This window comes from Ovis aries, chromosome 7, assembly GCF_016772045.2.
Source record: "Ovis aries strain OAR_USU_Benz2616 breed Rambouillet chromosome 7, ARS-UI_Ramb_v3.0, whole genome shotgun sequence".
NCBI classification, from domain to species: Eukaryota; Metazoa; Chordata; class Mammalia; order Artiodactyla; family Bovidae; genus Ovis; species Ovis aries.
This window is the reverse complement of record NC_056060.1, coordinates 44654099-44681276: the sequence shown is the minus strand read 5'-3', so window position 1 is coordinate 44681276 and position 27178 is coordinate 44654099. Positions and strand designations below refer to the sequence as shown.

General features: G+C 37.9%; 1 protein-coding gene across 16 annotated transcripts in view; it reads left to right on the top strand.

Annotated features, from left to right (window-relative positions):
* Window positions 1-27178, top strand: part of USP3 (ubiquitin specific peptidase 3) — a 236728-nt gene that overhangs the window by 161684 nt on the left and 47866 nt on the right. For 6 of the 16 annotated variants that reach the window (XM_042252353.1, XM_060417836.1, XM_060417835.1 and 3 more), the window contains 5 exons: window positions 1765-1825; window positions 5716-5847; window positions 22291-22374; window positions 25640-25721; window positions 26662-26744. In XM_042252353.1, the coding sequence (XP_042108287.1) occupies window positions 1765-1825; window positions 5716-5847; window positions 22291-22374; window positions 25640-25721; window positions 26662-26744 (442 nt within the window). Of the gene's footprint in view, window positions 1-1764; window positions 1826-2781; window positions 2905-4652; window positions 4732-5715; window positions 5848-22290; window positions 22375-25639; window positions 25722-26661; window positions 26745-27178 lie in introns of all 16 variants that reach the window. The other 10 variants (XM_042252354.1, XM_042252355.2, XM_027971765.2 and 7 more) reach the window with 4 other exon arrangements.

Here is a 27178-nt window from a genome sequence, read left to right as displayed (position 1 = left end):
TTGCCAATGCAGGAGACTCTAGTTCTATCCCTGGGTGGGGAAGATCCCCTGGAGTAGGAAGTGGCAACCCACTCCAGTATTCTTGCCTGGAAAATTCCACGGACAGAGAAGCCCGGTAGGGTACAGTCTATGGGCTGCAGTTGGACATTACTGAGCATGCGCGCACAAACTTCCTTAGGTGCAAATAGAACGCTGTGCTGGGCAGACAGGCAGAGTCTATTGCGCAGCGTATGATTGTGTTCCCCTATTCCTCCTTGCCCTCTCCTCCCCTCCTAAACAAATATAAAGTGAATGTATGGCAAAGGCTTATTTAACTCAGTAATGAGGGAACCAGTGGGATGGTAAAGCTGGTTCCAAGAGCGTTTGAGGGATTGAGTGAATGCAGACACCAAAGAATGAATGTTGAAGTAAATTGCTAGGTTAGATATAAAATCAATTAATGTCTTGCAGGGCAGTAAAACCATAGCCCTCGGAGTATGCTGGACAGCTATTATCTCTACCAAATAAAATCCTACAATTTTACCTGTAACTTCATGGAATTTGAGTCCTAATCAGTAGTAAACAGCAGGTCACACAATGGTATTATAATTAAATATCTTTGGGATATTCATTGTATCAATATAATGTGTTTCATTATACATTGAAAGGGCTTATAGTCACTTTATTTCCAGTGTTGGCTGATTTTTCTTAGCAATAAGAAAGGCTGATTGTAACATATTGATTAGGCAAGACCGATATAGTAGGGATCAGATCTTGGAAGAGTTTAGTATCTTGAACTAAGACACCTGAATTCGCCTCAACAAGTGTTTATTGAGCATATACTGTGTGCCAGGCGGTCGATTTATTATAATCCTGAGTGTTGGCTGTGCTGTCCCTCTCATGCCCCTAGGAGGCTGCCTAGTGGTTCTCAGGTAGTTGTCTCAGGGAGTCACCTGGGAAGTTACCTTCCTCAAACAGACATGCTCTTTGGTCCTTCTGTCCACACCTCAATGTAGATGTCTCTGCTTGGAGAACATGTGTATTTTGAAAAAGTTGTTCTCAGGTGATTCTTACATCCCTTCCCTTTTAAAATCACTGTTATGTTTATAGGGCTGAAAAAATTGAATAAGTACACAGCAAGCAAAATTGTAATCAATATTTTAAAAGTTTTCATACCCTGTTTGCCTACCTCATCCCTATAGTAAATACTCAAAGTAATTAATATCCTGATTATACCCTCAGCTAGAATTACATGCAGTTATAATTTTAGAATTATATTTAATGTAACAGGCATTAATTTGGGAAGAATTGGGCTTAGTCTTCCGAACTGTATCCTTAGGCTTTGCCTCTCACTAAATAAACTGAAAGAGCTGTCATTTATAGTACCTTATGATCTGTATGGTAAAGACATGTGATTCAAAGAATTAGACTTAGAAAATATTTTTAATGAGACAATAGATTGTCCTTAACTTGTCAGAGACTATGGCAGAAAGGACTAAGTAATGAAGGAGAAATGTGTTTAACTTGTGGTTAAACTGTTTGAGTTGAGTCAACAGTGACAGTGAGCAGCTGCTGTGGACATGCGTTCGGATTCCTTGCCGTGTAACTTTAATTAGGCAGCCATTTTGTGTAAATGCACTCACAAAGCGGGGATTTGTGATCTCCGTGCACCTAAGCAGCCATGGAATTTATAACTTAATCACAGGATGTGTTATTACAGATTAGGGGAGAAACTGGGAAATAACATGATACAATTGGTATATTGTGTATTTTTCTTTTTATTAGTGTGCCGGTCCAACAAAAGCCCCTGGGTCTGTCTGACTTGTTCAAGTGTCCACTGTGGAAGGTAGGTGACACGCTTATTGTTACTTAACTGCCCAGCTTGCTTGTTTTCAGTTTACCTTTGAGCTTTGGTCGGAGTTCCATCGATTTGGATTTATTTAGCACCATTGTTTAATCATGGTGTGTACATACTTCGCTGTAGGGCTTCCCTCTCCTGACAGAACCCCTTTGCTCAGCGGTGGAACTGAGGAAACGCTAGTGGCTGGGGTGGGGGCCCCTTTCTGTCGATACTCAGAAGAATGTGATGACCCGGACAGTCTTCTAGAAGATTTGATGGGCATGCAGCCAGTTTTGTCTCCCCTGTCACCTACCTCATCCCTGCCTCTACTGACCTTTGAATCAAATCCCAGATCCCATATCATTCCTCTGAAAACAAAACAGATAAAGGAATTCCCTTGACAATGGTCTCACTGTGAAGTTCATTATTAACGGTGTCTAAGACGTACCAAATATTTCACTGTTCCATTAGGACATTTTTGCTTTCTAGGGACTTAACACTCCCAAGCCTGGTTCAAGCCTAAGCTTTCCCTCCTAGTTCTTGGCTTCAAAATGATGTTACTTAAATATCAACTATTGTAGTAACTCTTTCTTCTAACACAAACTCAAATAAGTATCAGACTTGGTGTGCCGAGTAGTAGGCACTTTATTTCTATGGCTCTTTTAGCTTAGAAAATCTGCTTTGAATTTACTTCAGAAGTTAGTAGCTTAGCAGCAAGGGGATGGGAAATCATACTAAGTCCTACAGTCTGAAATTTATATTGTGTTTATGTGGGTGGCTTCCCCATTATTATTTGTAAACACTCAATGCATGAAGAGAGCATCTTCATTCAGTTAATGTTTGATTTTTCATATTTTCAGTCTGGAATTGAGTTTTTTTTTTTCCATGTACACGTAAGAGTGCTTTTGGAAAATGTTAACTGCATATCTTAATTGTGGTTGTTGTGGTTTTGAAATCTCTAGGATTTGGGGAACCTGAAAATACTTTGTACAGATAACATTTAAAAAAAAAAAAAAAAAGAAGAGAAGTAGAAGCACTTAAATTCTGCACTTGAAGAGACAGATTCCTCTCCTAGATTTTGAGAGGTGAGAATTATAATGCAATAAAATTTATGTAGTTCTGTCCTCCAGTTGCCTCCTAGTGCTCTACAACCAAAATCTGGAAGGTCATATGTCAACAAAAAGACCTGACAAACTCTCAAAAATTAGAGAGATTAAGGTTCTTAATAGCAAGCAACACTTAGTTCTCTAAGTAAGTATTAGAAGAATAAATGGAAAAATTTCTAGGCTCTGTAGGTAGTATGTTTCCAGTTGCAATCAATCTTAGGTTTAGAAATTTGACATAGTTTCAGAGAAATATGATCAAGTAGATTACATAGATAATGAGAGTACCTTGCATTTGAATCTTCATTTTATACAGTTGATTGGCTATTTTTCTTTTATCATATAATCCTGGGTGTTGACTGCCAAGAATTCTGATTTTTTTAGTAATTTAGATCTCTTGTCTATAGGGGAGTCTTAAATTGAATATTCTTTGAGCTAGGAAATATAGTTTATCGGTAGCATATTTGAGTTATATATCTTATTGGCCATTATGACACCGTACCATTTAAGTTATTTTTCCAGTTTTTGTATTGTTAAAAAATCTGTGATGCTGTATAATGACACTTTTCCTTTTTTAGACCAAACTATCTGGTTAAAATCTAAAACTGGATGAGGGAAATGTTTATTTTTATAGTAGTTTATACATGACTGTTAACTTCTGATATGTATTTGAATATTAGCCAAAACATTGCTAATCTTAATGTCCTCTTTAGTACACTTCTTACTTTATCACTGAAATTTATTATAGCAACCATGAAAACATCTAGTACATTTAGAGGCTCCAGTATGGTTAGTAAAGAACTGTATACTCTGTTCAGATGATCAGTTTTCAAAGACTTGAAAGTGGTAATGCCTTTATTATTGTTCCATATTGACTTTTATGGGATTCTGAGGGTACTCATAAATATTACTGTTGTTTTTCATGGCACAGTACAAAAACATGTAAGCATAGGCTATTGAGCTGATTAGATACTGAACCTATAGGGTTCCTTGGAAGTTATCTTTTAGTTAAATATTGGATGTTTTCTAATCTGTCCAGTGTGTTATCTTGAAGTATGTTTAATGTGATGACTTTCTAAGCAGTCACGTTATTGAGATTCTGAATGGATAGTAAGTAAGCATATAAAGGAAAATACAAGTAAAATAAAACTGACATTCATGCATGCATGCATGCCTTCTGAGCCATGGATTATAATAATAATCACCAGCAGCAGCAGCCCATAGGGTATAAGTACTATTATCTCAGTTTTATAGATGAGAAACAGAAGTAGAGAAGTGAAGTAACTCGCCCAAGTTTACCAGACCAGCATGTGACAAAGCCTACTTTTAAACCTAGGCTGTCTAATTTTTGAATTTATACTCTTAATTATTTATATTTTAAAATTCATTTTAGTCCACTTTTGTGAACAGAAGACCCTACACACAAGTCTTTACTATGTTTATTATAGTGGAAAAAAATGGGAGGAAGCATGATCACATTGACATTAGTAGTGCCTCTGATGCCTCTAGTTTTCCTCGGGTAGAGAGGCTGGGCTTGGTAGTTGATCCTCCCTCTGCTGTACTTAGTCGCTCAGTCGTGTCCGGCTCTTTGTAACCCCCATGGACTGTAGCCCACCAGGCTCCCCCTGTCCATGGGATTCTCCAGGAAAGAATACTGGAATGGGTTGCCATGCCCTCCTCTAGGGGATCTTCCCGACCCAGAAATCAAACCCAGGTCTCCCGCTTTGCAGGCAGATTGTTTACTGTCTGAGCCACCAGGGAAGCCCGTGATCCTCCCTGCTTACCAAAAACTATCCTACTTTCTCCAAGGTAAGTGTTGCTCCTGTACAATTAAGGAACCTTATGAGAATGTCACCTTAACTCTGAGCAGATTTTGTTACTACACAAGCAACAATTGTTTTGCCTCTTCTTAGTTTACAGTTAGTCCTTACCGTCTATAAACTGGCTGTTCGCTAGTAACTGGAAAGTTTTTGCTTTATGAAGGTCTTTAAGTAGTAGTCAGTTATGGCATTATATTGTACAGTGTTTAGGTGAAGGTATAGATGAAACTTTATTTAAATTTCATTTTGCTTTTTGTGATAAAATGATTTGTTAAATCTGAGTTGGAAAGTGTTAGAAAATTTTTATGACTATAGTCAACCTTTGATTATCTTTGTCCATGTAGTAAGAAATAACAGTTTATATAAGCTTGAGATGATTTGTGTTTTGTTAGGATTTCTTTTAAACAAGCCCTATTTCCATGTTAGTGGAGTGATTATTCAGGCATTCAAATAAAAGATCTGAAGCCATATTGATGAGAAAGAGATGGGAGATTATCCTGTTTCCATGTCTGACTCTCATGTTTTATATTAAGCAGAAACCCAAGCAGAGCTTGTGGCCCTGTGGACAGTGATTGAGTAATTCAGTTTACAAAGCTTGTCTTTGATAATAGCCTGAGTTGGGGGGCTAGCAGCCTGAGAAAAGCTTAAAAAAGGAAAAGGCTAGCAAAAGAATCAGCAAAGGAGTTGATAGGTGGTATTAAAACTGATTTAAATAGATAGCGCCTTTCCTTGCCTAGCCCAGTCTTCTGTATAATTAAAAGTTGATTGTATGTTTGCAAAAAAGGAGCATGTTTTAAGAACTCAGCTTAATGAATCACCAAGTGATGAATGCTCTTATAGGATTGAATGTACTTTATTAGGAATTCTTTCTCATTCTTATTTGATTACCATCTAATTTTATGATCATCTCCTGCTACTTTAACTTCCAAAGCAGTATTTAGATTAAAATATATTTTCATTTGATTTTTGGAAGGTATGTGAATGGCCATGCAAAAAAGCATTATGAAGATGCACAAATACCCTTAACCAACCATAAGAAATCAGAAAGGCAAGAAAAAGCACAGCACACGGTGTGTATGGATTGCAGTAGCTACAGTACATACTGGTAAGTATTAATATTTTCTGAAAATGATCTTCCTTTACTATGTGTGAACAAGTGTTTGCTTGTCTCCTGGCTCTTTCCCCTCCCCTAGTCTCTAAGCCAGTGGGGGCTGCCAGCACTGCCCTCTGGACCTGTGGGGATGCGCGGAGGGCTGGGGCTGTCAGGACTGCCTGTCCTTGATCATTCAGATGTAAGCTTGCATGGCGCTTCCCACTTCTTGGCTGCCTCTTCTTCCCATCCTACTGAGCTTTAGGGAAACGAAAGGTAACTGTTGTTGTTCATTATGATTTCTTTTCTTTTTCTTGTTTTGTTTTTAATTAAAGAATAACATGATAGAAATCCATGTTCCTACTGTTCCAGTTTACATCTTGTTACATAATCTTAAAATCTTCACTTCTTTGTTTAAAAAATTATTTTGACAGTCTCTCCTGTCTAAACACAGTTGACTCTCCTCCTCTTCTCTGTAGGTAAATGTTGAGAATTTAACGTGTAGTCTTTTAGGCTAATTCCTTTTAAAATTATGTTTTCTTTTTATGTATTTGGCTGCATTGGGCTTAGTTGCCCTGCAGTGTGTGGGATCTTGGTTCTCCAACCAGGGATTGAACCCGAGTCCCCAGCATAGGTAGGCAGATTCTTAACCACTGGACCGCCAGGGAAGTCCTCAGGCTAATTTTTTTTTTTTTTTTAAAGTATCACATCCTGTAAAAGGATATTGGAGGCCTTATTCTCTCTTTGTGATACACTATACATGTCTGTTTCATATAAATGACAATAAAGTGAGAATTTTTCTGACTACTTAGAAGAGGTTATTTAGGTTACAAGTGATATTTAACAGTCCACATCCATTTGGTATGCTCAGACAGTCAGTGTATTTTACAGTTTTACTTTGGTGTGAAGCAAATCTCTTACCTTGACTAGTAAATTGTGAATAAATCTTTATTGTTTTTAATCATTTTACTGAATTTGAAAGGTTTTGACATTGAAAGAAGCCCTTTGGTTTTTGTTTTTGCCATACAGCCCTTGAATGCTGTGTGGCAAAAACAATACATGAAGGCAATACTGGGCAGGAACGGGGATTTAAGGTCCAAATACTGCTTTTGATTCACACTTTCTCCTGAAGTTGTATGCTTTCTGTATCATTGGTTGACTATTGTATTGTAGAAAGGTATCCATCAAAAGGCAGGGAGAAAAGGTCCATGGCTTCCCAAGTTTACATTTTTACAAGTTTACGGTTATAATGCTGTGGCTGCTGAATAAACCGTATTAAGATTTAGTCCTCCAGATCGCTACTGTTTCAGTGATTCTTTGTGTGGACGATGTCCAGACCTGAGAGACAAGCTAGAAGCAGGCAAAAACATCAGTAAAAGTGAAAATCTTGTGAAGATTTTCTGAACCTAGTGCTCAGTTTATTGTTGTTTAATCTCATGAAACACTCCTTCCTACAAAAATTAAGCATTGGCCAAGGTGTTAATGTATTTTCATTAGATTTTCCCCCTTTCCCTCAGGACACTTACATACTAGAATGACACAACCATCTAACTGACAGAACTGTGTGTTTCTATAAAGTTGTGAGTATTTCTCCTTCAACGGCAGGAATTAAGATCATCCTTGAGGTATCTGGCTCTAAGTCGTCATTGTAGGTTGTGTCAATCTGTATGCACCAGATGTTGAGAACTTTCATTCTTCTTGACAGTTAGCAATGTTCATGAGATGCTTAATGGGAAAGTTTGGAAATACAGTTGAGTCTCTGTGTACAGTGGGTTTTGTTGCTATTAGTAAGATTATGAAGGAATAGTAACTCTTGAAGAAATTTAAAGAATTATCTTAGAATTTTCTTAATGGAGTAGAATTCCAGTTGTAGATCTCTTTAAAAATAATAGACTATGTACTTTAACATCTTTGTATACTGCATTTTGGAGGAATACCTTTATTAACTTGGACTGGACTTTAATTTGCTTTCATTTCGTCTAGGGTACTAAAGTACAAGTTATTTCATGACTGAATTGGAATTAAGTGGTAGATCTTGAACCTTGGGGAATATACACCATGGCAGGGGCTTCTTGGCCAACTGCCAGTCTTTTGTGTGAGGTTATACAGAGCTGCAAGTGTGTGGACACCCAGAGCTTCTGAAATGCAGGAAGGGAGCTGCAGCTGGTCACATAACCGTCTCATTTGTGGGTTTAGAACAAAATGCTAGGGAATCATCCTGCAGTTTTATACTGACAGCCTAAAAGGAATCTGTGATAGTGGTAAGCTGGTGGAGCTGTAGTTCAGCATTTCTCCCACACCTCTCAATGATTAAGAAACAAAAAAGGATTTCTTTTTTCTGTATGGGGTGTGTGTGTGTACGTGTGAGTATTTTCCAGTGCACCTTAGTAATTTTGCTTTAGTTTGTAGATTTTCCTTGTATATACGTTTCTTTTGGTTAGACTGATTGGTTTGCTTCAGAGATAAAATATTGGTGTATTAGGTTTAACCTATTTGATTATTAGTTATTATTTTGACTGTAGCTAATGTTAAGGCTCCTTTTCCATGTGCTTTGTCCTCTGAAGAAGTTGAAACCTGCTCTAAGGGCTGCAGTTCTTCTATCGTTTCTTTCCCTTTCCATGAGTCCCTGCCCTGTCCTGTTTTTGCATATCCTTTATGAACTTATTACTGAACTGTCTGCACGCCCCTCCCCCACCCCCAAGCTCCAATTGTAGCTGGATATAATCTCTCCTAAGTTCACAGTCCCTGGGATACTTGTAATTTCCTGCTGCATGTTAGTTATTTGTAAATGTCCTTGGGGACTTCAGGAACCGTTTGTCAGATCTGTGTATCGTCCGCAGTACTCAGTGTCTGGTGCTGAGTAGGCAGTAGATGTTAGAAAGATTTGACTTTTGTTAGCTATTTTCCAAAAGTGGTGAAGGTTATACCAAAATGATACTGCTGTACCCTCTCGATCCTCTTGGAGGACTGAGGAGCTGCAGAACACTTTTCCTGAAGAAGAGCCAAATCACAGCATATGTGAGCTATTCCACTGACTTCCTGAGAGGGACAGTCTTGCAGAGCAGGTCCTTTCGCTTCCTGTATAAACAGCACACCCAGAAGAAGCAGGCGTCAAGGAGGCAGAACAACATAAAGTGGGTCATGATCTCAAAAGAGGGAAGCCAGTACCAGAAGGGATCATTTTGGCTTGACACAAACCCACTCTTTCAGGAGACAAATGAAAATTTTAATAAAAATGAAAATCTCCAGATTTTCACTCAAGGGCAGGTGTTCAGATTTTTGTGTGTAGTGTTTCCTCTCCTCCCACTCCAGATTCTCTCCCATAGTCACTGCAGATGGAACTGTATGTGGTACATATTATTGTGTCAAAAAGAAGCAAAAATTAACTTTAGGAACTTTTATTTGACTTTTTTTCCTCTTGTATTTTAGATAGAATTCATTAAGAAACATTGTCAAATCTCCAGAATATACAAGCAGCTCCTGTAGCTCAATGTCAGAAAAACAAACAACCCAATCAAAAAATGGGCAGAAGACCCAAACAGACACCTCTCCAAAGAAGACATACAGATAGCCAACAAACACATGAAAAGATGCTCAACATCTCTCATAACCAGACATTTACAGTTAATAGATTTAAAATGTTGAACAAGTCATTGTTGGCATCTGACATAGTCTTGTCAGCTTATCAACAAAACTGAATTTCTGAGGATTCAGAAGTATGAAAGGAATAGTAAAACTAAATTACTGGAATTTTTCCTTCCTGGCAAAGTAATTAATGTTTTAAAGCACTGTTTCAAACAAAGAAATACTATGAAATGTGAGTCGATTCACTTGTCTAGAAAAAAAGACTTATATTTTAGATTTTAAACACCCATAACAAATAGCAGTTTTAATGAAAACTTATAAAAGTAAAGCTTTTATTTGTGGGCTTAAATGTATGCTGAATCATTTTCAAAGGCAGTTGTGATTAAAAAGATCTTTTGTTGACTATCCTTATAAACGTTTTGCACACAGATTTTCAGTGTTGTAAAGATTAGAGAACAGGAAGAATTTTGTTTATTTAAAAACAGTATTTTGAGGTTTTATTACAACCTAGATGTCCATCAGCAGATGAATGGATAAGAAAGCTGTGGTACATATACACAATGGAGTATTACTCAGCCGTTAAAAAGAATTCATTTGAATCAGTTCTGATGAGATGGATGAAACTGGAGCCGATTATACAGAGTGAAGTAAGCCAGAAAGAAAAACACAAATACAGTATACTAACACATATATATGGAATTTAGAAAGATGGCAATGACGACCCTGTATGCAAGACAGCAAAAAAGACACAGCTGTGTATAACGGACTTTTGGACTCAGAGGGAGAGGGTGGGATGATTTGGGAGAATGGCATTCTAACATGTATACTATCATGTAAGAATTGAATCGCCAGTCTATGTCTGATGCAGGATACAGCATGCTTGGGACTGGTGCATGGGGATGACCCAGAGAGATGTTATGGGGAGGGAGGTGGGAGGGGGGTTCATGTTTGGGAACACATGTAAGAATTAAAGATTTTAAAATTAAAAAAATAAAAAACTAAAAATAAATAAATAAATAAAAATTAAAAAAATAAAAAGAAAAAGAAACTTTAACTCATAGTCTGAAAACAAAAGGCTCTTAATAAGCTAGTACTTGTCTGCTTTTAACAAAGGGAATGGGTTTTCTCTGCAGGTATTCTAGTTTTCCAAAATTGGTTTAGTTGATGGCAGTACATTAGAATTGAATAAAAGAGAATTTAAAAATAAACTTGCTTTCTAAAGGAGTGCTTTGGATTTAACTTATTTTGGTTTGAAATAGATGAAGTCATTGGAATATCAGCTTTGCTTGGTTTGTGGTTTGCTCTCTGTAACTATATCTGTCATTATAATAAAGCTGGAGGTCAGAGTTTGCGCTAGACATCACATTATGGTATCTGTTACACAAGGGATGACACATAATTTAAAACTTAGTGATCGATTTGTCATTGCTCTTTCTTGAGGGGTCCTTTTTGCATAAAAGTTTTTATTTTCTTTGTATTAGTATTATACACAGCTTACTATATAATGATTGCTGTATAGCCAGTAGATTAAAGGACTTGTTTCTTTACTGTTGCTTAAAAACAAAAATCAGGTTCATTTGTATGATGACTTCCTCTTGTTTCACGAGAGTGAAGGTGGGTTTGGTCTGGGAGGTTTGTTAGTATTTCAAGAGTATGATGTGCAGCCTTGTGGCTTGGGTAGCTTCAATAGCACTGCCGACAGGAATGGAGAGAGCTGTAGGGTTTTAAAGCTGAGAAAGAGAGTTTTCTTTGTTTTGAGCCTGACATCTGTGTCATATAATATGGTAGCAGTTGAACAGTTAAAAGTGGCTGGTGGGACTGAGGAGCTGAATGTTCTGTTCACTGTAATGTTTAAATTGCAGCATGTATCAGGTAGCTGCTGTGTCGGATAGTGCAGCCTCAGACTATTAAAATTTAACGTTGAGTATACTAATGTTATGAAACTTTCAAAACCATAAGACAAAAATCTGATAGAAACTCCAGAAAGAGAATGTCAGTTGTGAATAAGGATAACTTAAAGCCAGTCTAACCCAGGAAGATGTGTCAAAAAGAAAAATATGTAATTACTGAGTCAGTTTCACAAGTCTGCCAACACATTCATTTTTAAAGGAAATCCCAGATTATTGTACCATTAGAAGCAAAGGTACATTTATAAATAAACAATTTCTGATTCTTAAAAACTAATAACATTGAAATAAAAGGAAACTATTAAAATAGGATGGTCCCCCCAAAAGAAAGCAAGCATCATATGCAAATTGATGAAATACTAAAGCTGTTTCCATTAAAATCAGAAACAAGACAGATACTTCCAGTCATTACTTACATCATCACCACTGTTATTAAACATTACTTTTGCAGTTCTAGTCATTGAAATAAGACAGAATAAGTAAATAATTGGTATAAATTTGGAAAAAAAGAACAAATTATTTCTGCTTTCAAATTGTTTAATGCCCAGAGAACTCAAGGAGACTTTAGTAGAAAACGAGTGGAACTAATAATTAATTTTGAAATGGTCAGTTCAGTTCAGTCACTCAGTTGTGTCCGACTCTTTGCGACCCCATGAACCGCAGCATGCCAGGCCTCCCTGTCCATCACCAACTCCCAGAGTCCATCCAAACCCATGTCCATTGAGTCGGTGATGCCATCCAACCACCTCATCCTCTGTCGTCCCCTTCTCCTCATGCCCTCAATTTTCCCAGCATCAGGGTCTTTTCAAATGAGTCAGCTCTTTGCATCAGGTGGCCAAAGGATTGGAGTTTCAGCTTCAACATTAGGCTTTCCAGTGAACACCCAGGACTGAGCTCCTTTGTGATACATGATAAATATACAAAAACTAACAGGTTTCTCTTTATTAGTTAAAAATGGAAATGATGAACAAAAAAGCATTCAACATAGGACAAAAATTACAAACTAAATCTAGGAATAAGTGTATTAATGAAAGACACCAAAGCAAAGCGATAGATCCTTTTTGAAGAAGATTTGGCATTACGAGCAGTTCCTTTCCCCCTTAAGGTTTTGCCTTCAAAAATTTTCCCTGGAGACAGGAACTGATGAACATGATAATCCTCGAATATAATGTGAACAACACCCCGAAAAATCAGAATAGCGGATATGTTGCTTTTATTCAACAAGTAAATATTCATTGAGAACTAACCAGCTCTATGTTAGGAGTCTAGTTGTTAGTGCAGTGGTCTCTAAAACAATATCCTGGAACATATGGGAAGAAAATATCAGAACTTCTGAAAAAATCATAGGCCAGCTGTCCGTGGACTAGATGGTTCTGTCATGAGCTACACAGAATGTCCTGAATCAGCTGCATGTGTGGTGGCCTCACCCTTGTTCACTTTTATTAGCCTTGTGCAGTATGCTGCTGTGTTTTTTGTCTGCTCAGTTACATGGATTTACTTTATGTTACCAAAAATCAACCCTCATCAAGTGGATAAACATTTGGACGGATTTTTACGAGGAAAAAAAATCCTTCAAGATGAAAACAGTAATGATAATAACACAAATACTGGTGAAAAAGGAAAAGGCAAGCTGATATACTACACTCCTACTTTGATCTCATCAAACACATTACAGAATAAAAATGTTGACTAAATAATGGAGAAGGCAATGGCACCCCACTCCAGTACTCTTGCCTGGAAAATCCCATGGATGGAGGAGCCTGGTGGGCTACAGTCCATGGGGTCGCTAAAAGTTGGACACAACTGAGCGACTTCACTTTCACTTTTCACTTTCATGCACTGGAGAAGGAAATGGCAACCCACTCCAGTGTTCTTGCCTGGAGAATCCCAAGGACAGGGGAGCCTGGTGGGCTGCCGTCTATGGGGTTGCACAGAGTCAGACACGACTGAAGTGACCTAAATAAAAACACAGACTAATCAGATTTGATTAGGACTTCCCCTGTGGCTCAGTGGTTAAGAATCTGCCTGCAATACAGGAGACTCGGGTTTCATCCCTGGGTTGGGACGATCCCCTGGAGAAGGAAATGGCAACCCACTCCAATATTCTTGCCTGGAGAATTCCATGGACAGAGGAGCCTTTCAGGCTACTGTCCATGAGGTCGCAAAGAGTCGGACACAGCTGAGAGACTAACACTTTTCCCCTTCACTTTCAATCAGATCTGATAAATCGGACAAAAAGTTTATGAGACTGGATGAGATACGAATTTATATCCATTATCATTAATGTCAAACCTCATCCTAGGTATAGATTGTACTTTGAGATACTGGTTTAACAAAAGTATTAAAGATATGAATAGCAAGACATTTTAAAATTTTCTTTTATCTCTAGCTCATTCTTCTAAAAATTTTTTATACTGTACATATATTAAGTTAGATTTCCTTACATTTCTAATTAGGACAGCCATGTGTAAGTGTGTTGTGGGTGGTGGATACTCAGTTTTGTGGCTAATTTTTAAATCTCATTAGAAGCCATTGCAAATAATTTGGAAGATTTTGCCTTAATGGACCTGTGTTTTGCCTTTATAATTAGAGGGGGCATGAGGTACAAGGTGAAAATAGGAAGGAAACAAGTGTTTCTAAAACTAGAATTTTTAAAAGGAGGTAAACCATATTAAATTTTAGGATGAGAAAATGATTGAGCCATGCTGCATGTTTTAATTTTTGGAGAATGGGGAAATAAAGTACAGATGGGGACGACCAAGTAAGGAATATTTTTTGCCATTAAACAGTGAATGGTGTTCCACATGGAAATGAGGGAGGGTAAGGGGGTTGTTGATGTGTGAAATGAAAGCTGAAATCTAAGCGTAAAGAAGGTAACACGAAGTGAAAAGGGAAGATTGCGAGGGAAAGATGAGAGAGAAGAAAATTTAGATAAAATCGACATTGCAGGACTATTAAATACTACAGCTTAATTCAGCTGCAGCTATTTATGGACTTGACTGTAATTGTACTTAGATAGGGCAGGGACAAATATTATATGAAAGGAAATAGCCAAAGTATAGGATAAACTATTAGTTGAGATGGAGGAGGAAAAAGGTGGGTTTGGGGGTTGGTTATAGAAATAAAAATAGAAAAGGATTAGGCATGATTTTAAATACTAGAAATTAGAAAAAAAATCTGAAAATGTATGCGTAAGAAATCAGTGTAATGAAGAAATTGGACAATTTTGTTATTCAATCATGTCCAACTCTTTGCGACCCCACGGACTACAGCATGCCAGGCCTCCCTGTCCATCACCAACTCCCAGGGTTTACTCAGACTCATGTCCATTGAGTCGGTGATGCCATCCAACCATCTCATCCTCTGTCATCCCCTTCCCCTCCCGCCTTCAATCTTTCCCAGCATCAGGGTCTTTTCCAGTGAGTGAGTTCTTCGCATCAGGTGGCCAGAGTTTTGGAGTTTCAGCTTCAGCATCAGTCCTTCCAATGAATATTCAGGACTGATTTCCTTTAGAATGGTCTTGTTGGATCTCCTTGCAGTCCAAGGGACTCTCAAGAATCTTCTCCAACACCACAGTTCAAAAGCATCATTTCTTCAGTGCTCAGCTTTCTTTATAGTCCAACTCTCACATCCATACTTGGCTACTGGAGAAATCATAGGTTTGACTAGACAGACCTTTGTTAGCAAAGTAATGTCTCTGCTTTTTAATATGCTGTCTAGGTTGGTCATAACTTTTCTTCCAAGCGTCTTTTAATTTCATGGCTGCAGTCACAGTTTCAGTGATTTTGGAGCCCCCAAAATAGTCTGTCACTGTTTCCATTGCTTCCCCATCTATTTGCCATGAAGTGATTTTTTTTTTTGCCTTTTTTTTGTATTAGAGTAGCAGAATTTGAAATTAGTTGTTATCCATTTTTTACCAAATTATTTAATAGTGTAAATAATTGGTATTTCTTATGAAAATTTACCTGCTACCTGGTGCAAGGTGGTAAAATTATTTGTATATCTTCTGCTTTGAACAACAGTATGTATATAATACCCTACTCTACATTTAATCAGTTTATTAACTATTGGTTTAAAATACTTTAAAACTAGCATTGTGTTTGGTTCAAGGAATTTGGGTTGAGACTAATTTTTACATAGCTGAGATGATAGTATACTTTGTCTCAATGTGTTATAAGTAGAGAAGGATAAGAATCCTCCTTCCTTGCGTTTTTATATCTCATTTTCTTATCTAACATTTCAACATGTTGTCTAATACGATTTCTTAAGTATTATTTTTTGTCTTTAGTGTCCAGCTTACTTCAATTTTCTTAAGCATTTCTTTCTTTTCAGTGAATACAGAAGTAAACATTCTCTGTATCAGACAGGTAGTCTAGTAGAGCTCCATCTTTACTTGAAGAATTGCCTGAAATCATGAAATGTAAACTTGCTTTAGTATTAATTCAATAGCCTAAAAGTTGGCTGTGTAATATAGATAGTTCCTGACTTCTGTTTGTTAGACACATGAAGTCCTATTTATATGAATGAAAAGATGCCAAAACCTGCACCTCAGCTCCAATTTCTCAGTAGAAAGAAGAAAAAGAGAACATCTTTTTATATTATTTCAGTTACGTTTTGGGACCCAGGTGTATTTTCACCTTAAGACATTTAGCCGTATTTTATAACAATATTTATTCAAAATGGGACATGCCTTCCAAGTTTCTGATGCCCAGTCTAGAAGCTCTGGAACACAGCCTACAAGTTATGTACCCCTTTGTACTTCTTATTCTGGTGTAATCTCCTTGGGAGGGAAAACCAAGAATGGTGGCTCATTTTTTTCAGGTGTTAGAGGCAAGCATAATTCTGACCTAATATCTTCAACATAATTGCAAAGCAGGAAGAGATTCTTAGAACTTGTTTACTTTAAATTCTTCTGTTTGTCTTGGGGCTTTTTAATACCAGTATTAATGAGAGAGTTTCTACTTTGGAAGCAGTGTCTCAGCTCAAGGCATCAGACAGCATTTAAATCCTTATTTATTTCCTACTTTTGTTGCTTATTTTCTTTTGACCTCTGGGCCAGGGAGGAAGAAGAAATCAACACAGAGGGAATGGGGCCAGCTAGAGAAGGGTGTGTTACAAGGCAGCCCTGGTTACACAATGGAAGGAAGCCGACATTTACTGGCTCTGTACCACATGCCGAACGCCCCTGGAAGTTTCGACCTGTGGAAGCAGGTGCTTTCCTTTCATCATTGTCATCAGATAATGCTTGTATAGTGTGATGAATTCAGACAGGATGAAAGTTAGAAGCCTAGAAATAAATGTCCTTCTTAGTGACTGTAAGAATTTCTGAAATCTACTCTTGGAAATAAGGACAATTGTGAAATCCTGAAATTTTTTAAGACGAAATTTAGCCAAAATCAATTGATTTCTTCTAGTTCATTGAAGTTATACTTCTTACCTCTTTATGACAATGGTAGTATTATAGAATAGTAGAGCAGCCAGTGTCTTAGATATTTTCTAGGGCAGCAGTCCTGTCCAAGAGAAATAATTCATCATGTATGTAATACAGAATTTTCTAGTAGCCACAGTAAAAAAGCAAAGACAAACAGGTAAATTCATTTAAATTGTATATTTTATTTAACCTGGTTATCCAAAATATTGGGTGGCCAGAAAGTTTGTTCTGGTTTTGTCATAAGGTGTTACTGACCCTCTAAGATCTTACGGAAAAACCTGAATGAACTTTTTGGCCAACCCAGTATTACCATGTCAACATGGTAATCCATGTAGAATTATTAGAGATAGTTTGTGTCTTTTTTTGAAATATGAAACCTTCAGAATCCAGTGTGATATTTTATACATATAGCACATTTCCATTCAGATGCTAACTTTTCATGAGAAATGCTTGATCTGTATTTAGTCAGAAGAGTTGCCATTGAAAATGTAGATTCCAAACACTATTAAAATTTTTTCCTATAAAGTACCCCTCCAAAACCCCCATTTTCTTTAATACTTGACATCTGTATTGACAGGACTGACATCTTTTTTTTTAGAATAATTGACTGAGGCAAAAGCATATCAGTTTCAAAACTGTATCTAAGTTAGGTAAATCCACTCACTCTTGTAACAACTCAGTATTATCAATATCAAATTCAAAGGGCCATTGTATAAACTGGAAATCAGCTCTAAATTTATTCATGTCAACAAAGCATTCTTTAATTTTTCTTGTAGCTATTAGAGCCAACTTACATAATGCTATTGCATTTTAAATCTCTTGCATATTTGTTCATGTTGAAATGTGTAAAACCATTATTAACTTATAGTATGAATATATTTAAATTTTAACATAAATTTTCATACCTGTCTAGCTATGTCAAAAACAAGCTTTTTCTCTCTTCTTGGATCTTTAAATTTAGCTCCTTCATGTGCACTGTGCTATAGGTAAAAAATGTTAAGTCATGGGGTGATGTTTTCTCTTATGTTGAATATTGGCAGGTGTTCCTTTTGATTCTAGAAAATCTTGAATTAGAGTTAACAGAACAGTAAACCTTTGTAAAATCTGCCATGACTCAAGCAGTGAATGTTGGCGAAGAGCATGTAGTCATTAAATTCATTATCTTCTGTCTCTTATAACAGTTCCACTGGTGATGAGTCAGAACATTTGTACATGTATACTGAACAGCTTTAGTAACTGCATCATTTTAATAACTGCACCCATGATACAGTCCATTTCAGAGCACAAATATTTTCAGTATGTTAACTTGAAGTGGATCAAATAAGGGAATTAATTCCAGTAAATCTGGGGTTTTGATCCCACATAACTGGTTCTTGTTTGTGTTGATAGAAAGTAGCTTTTTCCAATCTAACTGAAAGTGACAGATGTAAAAGATTGAAAAACATTTGCAACATGAGTTTGATTGCTTTTAAGGCAGGTCAGGAAGCAACAGTTAGAAGTAGACATGGAAAAACAGACTGGTTCTAAATAGGAAAAGGAGTATGTCAAGGCTGTATATTGTCACCCTGCTTATTTAACTTATATGCAGAGTACATCATGAGAAACGCTGGGCTGGAAGAAGCACAAGCTAGAATCAAGATTGCCGGGAGAAATACCAATAACCTCAGATATGCAGATGACATCACCCTTATGGCAGAAAGTGAAGAAGAACTAAAGAGCCTCTTGATGAAAGTGAAAGAGGAGAGTGAAAAAAGTTGGCTTAAAGCTCAACATTCAGAAAACAAAGATCATGGCATCTGGTCACATCCCTTTATGGGAAATAGATGGGGAAACAGTGGAAACAGTGTCAGACTTTATATTTTGGGGCTCCAGAATCACTGCAGATGGTGATTGCAGCCATGAAATTAAAAGAGGCTTACTCCATGGAAGGAGAGTTATGACCAACCTAGATAGCATAATTCAAAAGCAGAGACATTACTTTGCCAACAAAGATCCATCTACAAGGCTATGGTTTTTCCAGTGGTCATGTATGGATGTGAGAGTTGGACTGTGAAGAAAGCTGAGCACCAAAGAGTTGATGTTTTTGAACTGTGGTGTTGGAGAAGACTCTTGAGAGTCCCTTGGACTGCAAGGAGATCCAACCAGTCCATTCTAAAGGAGATCAGTCCTGGGTGTTCAATGGAAGGACTGATGCTAAAGCTGAAACTCCAATACTTTGGCCACCTCATGCGAAGAGTTGACTCATTGGAAAAGACTCTGATGCTGGGAGGGATTGAGGGCAGGAGGAGAAGGGGACAACAGAGGATGAGATGGCTGGATGGCATCACTGACTCGGTGGATATGAGTTTGAGTGAACTCCGGGAGTTGGTGATGGACAGAGGGGCCTGGCATGCTGTGATTCATGGGGTCGCAAAGAGTCGGACACAACTGAACTGAACTGAACTTGGTATAATTGCAAGTAGATGCTGCTGAGCTGCTAAGTCGCTTCAGTCGACTCTGTGTGACCCCATAGACGGCAGCCCACCAGGCTCCCCCGTCCCTGGGATTCTCCAGGCAAGAACACTGGAGTGGGTTGCCGTTGCCTTCTCCAGTGCATGAAAGTGAAAAGTGAAAGTGAAGTCGCTCAGTTGTGTCCAACTTTTAGCGACCCCATGGACTGCAGCCTACCAGGCTCCTCCGTCCATGGATTTTCCAGGCAAGAGTACAGAAATGGGGTGCCGTTGCCTTCTCCGGCAAGTAGATGAGGACATTTCAATTTGGAAGTCATTTGAGACAAAATACCCTAGGTATTCACTGGCCACTGTCTCTTGTAAAACTTATCTAAAGCTAAAAATAAAAGTATTTATAGTTTTCAAATGTTGAATCAGTTCTTGGTGAATCAACTGAAGATCTTTCACTTTTTGTAAAATATCCTTTATGATCTTTCTCTCAAATTTTAAAACATAATTCCCTTAACTGAAATACTAAATTAATGTTTCATCTCTCCATCTAAAAATGTTGTTTTTTCTTGAGCAAGAATTCAGGCTGTTTTGTAGCTTGCCAGAATTATAAGATCAAACCCCTAAAGTCAGTGAGAAATCATTTTGTTTCACATTTCATTCTGGATTCATTGTGACAGAGTTCACTGATTATATTTTGACTGTAGAGAGGCAGCTTCTTTTTATATTACTGTGCATTTGCTGAAAATGACTCAATATTGTCTATTATCTTAAAACTTTTTTATACTCAGCTTATTAATTTGGCTCTGCTGTGTTAAATCATAATTGCCATTCTTAGGAAAATTACACTCTATCTCATTGGCGCAGCTTGATTTGGAAGTTAAAATTTTTTTTTCATTTTTAGTTTTTGAGCCAGATAAAGTAATTTGATTGTATTATAATTAAAGTAAATATTTCAATTTAACTACAAATTACAGTTTATGTAGGTATCACTGTAACTTCTGCTTTCTGCATAAAATATTGAAATAAGCACTTTACAGTGCTTCATTAGTGCATAGAAAAGTAACAGAAAAATAGCTGTGCCACAATAGCACAGCTCTAGAGCCTAGAGCCACTTACTCACTTTAGTGATGAACACTCAAAGAGATGAAGTAAATAGACCCAGTTAAGGCAGATTAGTTCAGAATGGAGCAAGGCCATACATAAGTCTGTTTTGATATATGAAAATGTTCCTTTAACAAATGCTAAAGGCTGAATTCATGTTACCACCAAAAAGAAGTCCTTTAATATGAAAAAAGTTATTTCATATAATTTAAAGCAATTTGTTTCTTTAAACAAAGCAACCATTTGTGTATGTGTGTGTGTGTTTGTGAAAGTTAAGGGGTTCACTTTTCAATTAGACTAGCAGCATGTAAATATGTGAAAGGCCATCTAAATTTGCTCTTAGACTTCATTCCCCAGATGAACAGTAGCGTTGGAGCTGTTTTTGTTTTGAACACTGGGTAATTCTTTTAGCCAAAGTGCATGTATATGTTTATGCCAATCTAAAATGAGAATGTAAGCAGGCATTAGGGTAACAATGCAGTTTTATGCTCTAGCGCATGCCTGGGATTCACAGAGGAACCAAGTGCCCTAATCCCAGGTTTATAGAGTAGACCTTACCCTCTTAACATTTATGCTGAGAAGAAGCACAAATTTAATTGCTTTATGTGTTTGTTATAAAACCAATAAAGAATTATTTTCTTCCCATTGCTGATGGCTTCGATCAAAGAGAAACAGTCTGGGATGTGAATGGTAGCTTTTGCTATTAGTAGAAATGTTAAGGATTGACCATGGGAGCTTGGAGAATATTAGAGACTCTTGATTGGCAGCATTAGATAGTCAGATTTTGGGGGAGGGGCTTGTTAAATAATTACATGTGTAAATTGTGACTAAGAGACACAAGCTATGTTTTTTGTGTAATCTTTTTTTAAACAAATTACTTTCACCCATTCTCTTTACAATTTTTGAATAGCCTGGTTTCAGGTATGTAAGAAGTAGGTTTTGGATTGTGCTAGATTTGACCTAATTTTTGCTAATTGCTAGGCATTCAGAATTTTGCTCAGAAGAATGGCATTGTTATTGTCATTATTCTTTGGTAGTTTTAATCAGCGGTTTTGTACAAAGCTGCAGTTCAAAAGAATATTTTGGTACTAGCTTGGAAGTTGTTTCAGTTAAAATTGGCCATATTCCAGGAAAAAAAACAGAATGCTAATGTACAGGTTAGAGTTTATGATGTGTGATTCCTTATATTATTTGCTTATTGACTTGCTAAACACACACACATACAAAGAACATCTTAAACATCTTTCACCAAAGCGTTTGTTTCCTGCAAGACGTAGCCACTGTTTTATACTTTTGTTTTCTAACATTGCAGAATGAAAAGATTCATTCTTCTCAGTTTAGTTTATTTAAATTATGTGTAAAAGGGGCTTCCCTGGTGGCTCAAATGGTAAAGAATCTGGCTGCAATGTAGGAGACCCAGGTTCTATCCCTCGGTCAGGAAGATCCCCTAGAGAAGGGAATGGCAACCCACTCCAGTATTCTTGCCTGAAAAATTTCATGGACAGAGGAGCTTGGCTGGCATGTAAAATGTATAGCTTTTACTTTTTTATTCAGATATCCCTACAGGTTAATTATCTTTTTCCTGCTTTTTTCTTATATCTCTTCTCCCCGTTAATTTGAGTTGGGAGGGATCACATTAAAGCTTTAGGCTTCATGCTACATGAATAGAATTGGTGCTTTGTGTTTCGTTTTCCATGTATTATGCACCCCTAAAAGGAATATAACACATGTCGCAGCCTATTTCATTTTCAAAGAGGAATTGAAGAGCTTTTGAATAAAAATGTGAAAAGAAACTAGTGTTCACTGCCTACGTGGCTTTTTAAAAAGGCTCCTTAAAAACATTCCAGTGTGGATTCTACGTCCTCTTTGAACTCACCGCTGACTGTAACTGCCTGCATAGCCACGTGACCATCTTGGCAGCATGGTTTTAGTGATTTCATTACTGTGGTTTCCTCAAGCTCTTTACACACACTGATTAATATTTTCCTTGCAGTTATCGCTGTGATGATTTTGTGGTTAATGACACCAAGCTGGGACTGGTACAGAAAGTCAGAGAACACTTGCAGAACTTGGAGAAGTAAGTAATAGGCCTTGGGAAGGAAGGGGTGGAAAGGGCTTGAAGGGCCTTCCAGACTTTCTGAGCGGGGTTTTGTTGATGAGTTCCATAACCTCATCACACTCAGTGTTTTTAGTGTGATTGAAATGTGAGCAAAATAAACTTTGGAGTTAGGTCTATGAAAATTGTCAGTGATCATAACTCAGCATTTATTTCATGTAGTATTTGTTATAAACTGTATCCAGGGGCTCCAGAGCCTGTTTTTTAGTTACTACCCACCATCTTATAAGTTCCTCAGTTTATTTGCAAGAGGAGTTTTGCTAGTGCAAAGGAAGGGCAGAAAATGATCCAAAATCATTATAGGGTTACCTGAAATATTAGAAAATCCTTATCAAATGTATTAATGGGGTCTTCTTAGAAGCTCTGAAATTTATGAATAAATTTTAAGTGAAAATAGGTTTAATTATATTATTGTTTACTTTGCATCTATATGATAGCAGAAGATCCTAGTTTCTTTTTGTTGTTGTTGTTGTTAGGACCAGTATTTATCACTTGAAAGTATAGGAAGCTGTGAAATGCTTTGTCATCATAAAGAAATTAAACTACTGTGAATAGGGTTGTTTTTTTTTTTTTTTTTTTTTCTGAAGCCAAATAGGTTAGTCAGATACAATTCACTGGACCCAAAATCCAAGCAGTAAACAGAAGCCCCAGTGGCAGTGTCTTTGGCGCTACAATGGATGGAAGCATGGTCGTGGAATGATTGCTGACTCAGGTGAAACCTGTGTAAATCTCCCCATCATCAGGTGCCATCTAATTTATTTTGACAGTTGATGTATAAATGGCATTGTGAGAACATGCCAGAAGTGGGAGTCCCTTAGCAAACTTACATGTAAAGCCAGTAGGGTATTTTTAAATTGTGTGGTGATGGAGAATGACCTGAGTTCTCTAAGTTAAACACTGTCTAGCTTTGGTTAACCAAAGTCTCTCTGCATGTTTCTGACTAAATATAGATTATAAGCTGAAAGGGAGGAAATGATTTCCTTAAAATCTAAACTAATTAGAACGCTTTGGATTTAAGTACATTTTGGCTTGTCCTGTTGGAGCGCCTCACTTTTTCAAAGTACTTCCTCCCTTCTCTTAATCTGAACAGAGCAGCAGGGGCCCTGTCTAGGAGACACAGCTGTAGACACGCAGATCTAGACTGTTGAGTTTGGTCTGAAATTGTCACAATTAACTGTGAAGTAGGAGATTCCTGCAGTAGGTTTTGTAATATCACTCTCTGGTGTGATGATGTCCTTGTAAAGATCTTGGTAACCTGATTCTTTGTTATAGAAGGAGATAGCCACCAAATTATTTCTCCCTGCCACCTAGAGTTTTCTCTTAAGAAAAGACTATCATCTCAATGACAGATTCATCAGAACTAAGTCAGAGGGTGAACAGGACTTTGAAGAACCTGCATGCTTTTATATAAGCAGCTTTCTAATCTTTTATTTCCAGTGACCACTTCATTAGGTAAAAGGTGTCACAGACTGCCTTGTCTTCACTTCTCCTTGACCCCACTGAAAAATGTACCTTGCAACCTTTCTTCTGTGTTGAGAAACATTATCTAAGTGTATTTTGATGTTTCTCAAACATAGCCTTGAATCTGTGCTGGAAGATACAATGGAAGATCCATGACTGCATTTGAGTCTTACTGTCAACTGTCCAGCCTGTCTCTAGAGCAGCACTGTGCACCAGAAACCTTGTATAATCACCCTGTGTAGCCACTGGCCGTGTGTGCCTGAGGAGCGCTTGAAAATGAGCCAGCATGACGAGGAACCGGATTCTATGTTTTATTTAAGTTGAATTAATTTAAATTTACTAGCCACATGTAGTGAGCGGCTACCTTGTTAAATAGCATGGATCTAAAGGATTCTGCCATTTTGAGAATCACCAATGGTAAAATTTAATAACATATTTTAGAAAGCTAAAGGCTTATATTTGTATAGGTTGAATAAAAATTAGCTATTAGGCATTGTCACTGTGCTTATGACTCAGCTGCTTTCCTCACAGAATTTGTAAAGGAATAACTGACATTCTATTACATATGGGCTTCCCTTATGGCTCAGCTGGTGAAGAATCTGCCTGCGACCTGGGAGACCTGGGTTTGATCCCTGGGCTGGGAAGATCCCCTGGAGAAGGGAAAGGCCACCCACTGCAGTATTCTGGCCAGAGAATTCCACGGACTGTATAGTCCTCGGGGTCACAGAGAGTCTGACATGACTGAGCGACTTTCACTTTCAAGGCACTTTCTCTTTCATACTCGTTATGGGGTTGGTCAGTTCTTACCTTGTCATCAGTGTATGAGAGGCCCATACAGTTCTGAAGACATTTTTCCTAAGAATATTTTTAGATTTGGAAGCAGCTGACTGTCACTAGATCTACTGCTCTCAAGGCAGTTCATGTGGAAATTCTGGAAAGAAAAACAATCACATATTTTCTTTGGATTAACCTGATAATTTTGGAAGATGGAAAAGGGTTGGTAGACTTAAAAGTCTGTGTTGTTTAATAATAGTAACTTTTACTTCCTTTGGATTAGTTCCCTGATATATCATTTTAAAGTGACCCTTTGAAGATAGGAATTACTTTCTGATAAATTTCAAACAAGGTCTGTCTTTCATTGTGAAAAATTTAAATAATTTTAATTCAGAATTTATGTGCTGTTTAGGATCTGTTTTACAACATGCTTCGTAGCATAGCTGAATCAAAGGAGTTGGTAAATGTATTATCTAATGTATTTATCATTCCAGTCTCAGATTATGTGATCATCTGTTACAACATACAAACAAAAGAGATTACCTTTACCAAAATTAAGAAAGAAATAGAGTATTTGAGAGTTGATGTTAAATGTCAAAATAATCATGTCACACCAGGGTTTCCCTTTTTTATGTGGTGTGTGTATTCTCTCGTTTGGAGATTCACCATCGGTAGACAGAGTGGTGGAGGAGAGGGACCGTCTCAGAGACCACATCTACCTGGCCAGCTTCTCTGGGAAGTGCCCGGAGGTGGCAGATTCTAGTCCCACCCTGCTGGAGAGCAGTGGGGATGTCCAGGGGAAGTGGAGCTCCTCAGTACTTGAAGTCCTGGTGGGCCACAGCGGCCTCATGGGTCCCTCCCTGGCCTGGCTACTCAGTCAGCCAGGGCTGTGCCTTCAAAGCTTAGCACGGCCACCTTTGCTCTCTGTCCTGCTGGGTGGTGTGTGTGTAGGAATGTCTTTTTGATTGTCTGTCTGTTTGTGTTTTAATAGCTCAGCTTTCACAGCTGACAGGCATAGGAAAAGAAAACTTTTGGAAAACTCATCACTGAACAGCAAGTTACTAAAAGTAAATGTAAGTAATTAAAATTTATTCAACTACAAGAATTGGTTGAGGTCTAGTCACTGATTACAACTCTTAACATTAATGTGACCCCCTTATGAACTTTTGTAAACGTATGTCTTGTATTTGGGATATTTTACCAAGTGTTTGCCACTGGTACTAATGACTCTGGATGTGACTAAATACCCCGGCGAGTCTGTCAGTGCCTGCCCTCCATGAGGATTACCACCACGCTCCAGTACCTTAGCGAGCGTTTGTTCTTAAGGCCTCCTTGTGTACCTTGTTACCCTTTTGCATAGGGTCTCAGAGATCCTTGCTTCCTTCTGCAGATTCTGTGGGTCTGAAGTTATGGTAAGTTTGTTCCTTAGTTATATTTTTTCCACTTTGTAGTAGCTTTAGTAGTCTTATGAAGGTGTTAGGGCTTCCCAAGTGGCTCAGTGGTAAAGAATCCACCTGTTAGTACAGGACATTCAGGTTTGATTCCTGGGTCAGGAACATTCCCTGAAGAAGGAAATGGCAACCCACTCCAATATTCTTGCCTGGAGAATCCCATGGATAGAGAAGGCTGGCAGGCTACAGTCCATGGGTTCACAAAAGAGTCAGGCACGACTTAGTGACTAAATAAAAACAATAATAAAGGCATGAAGTCTTAAACTTATTTCTTTTAAGGACCTTCCTGGGTTTTACATCATGTACTCCATAGTACTTACTAAAGCTGATTTCCTATTAAGTTTCCATTTAGAACAGTCCTAGGATCAGAAACAGCCTTCTAAAAATATCCAGATACTTATACAGAGAGTAGAAAGAGAATTTGAAATATTCATTGGACTGAAAAGGATTGATTCCAACCTGGCCTGATGCTAGAGTTTCAAATACAGGCCTTTGCCCTTTGGTGTCTGAAGCAGCTGGCCTTCTCGGCATCACTGAAGGAGCCTCCCATTCCATCTTACAGGGCAGCACCACTGCCGTTTGCGCCACGGGCCTTCGGAATTTGGGGAACACGTGTTTCATGAACGCCATCCTGCAGTCGCTCAGGTAAAGTCACAGTCAGACCTCGGCTATCTAATGTCAGTTTCTGGTGGAATGGTAAAGAGCAGGGGCTGCACGTTCAGGTTCTGTCTCTGGCCCTGACTCTAGCCTGGTAACTCGGGGCAAGTTGCCTCAGTTCCCTGTGCCTTGGTTTTCTCATCAGTGAAATGGGGATAATAGTCTGCCTCATGGAGTAGCTGGGAAGATAGTGTATAATTTACATAAGTGCTTAGAGCAGTGCTTTGCAGTAAATAACTGTTAGCAGTTATTATTTAGTTCCTGTCACTTCTTAAATAGGCTTGACCGCAGGCCAGCAAACTTCTGAAAAAGGCCAGATTAAATAAATATTTTTAATCTTTGCATGCCACATCCAGGCCCTCTCACATATTTTCCTCCTCCCTTCAATACTTCCCTCCCTTTTAAACAACTCTTTAAAAATA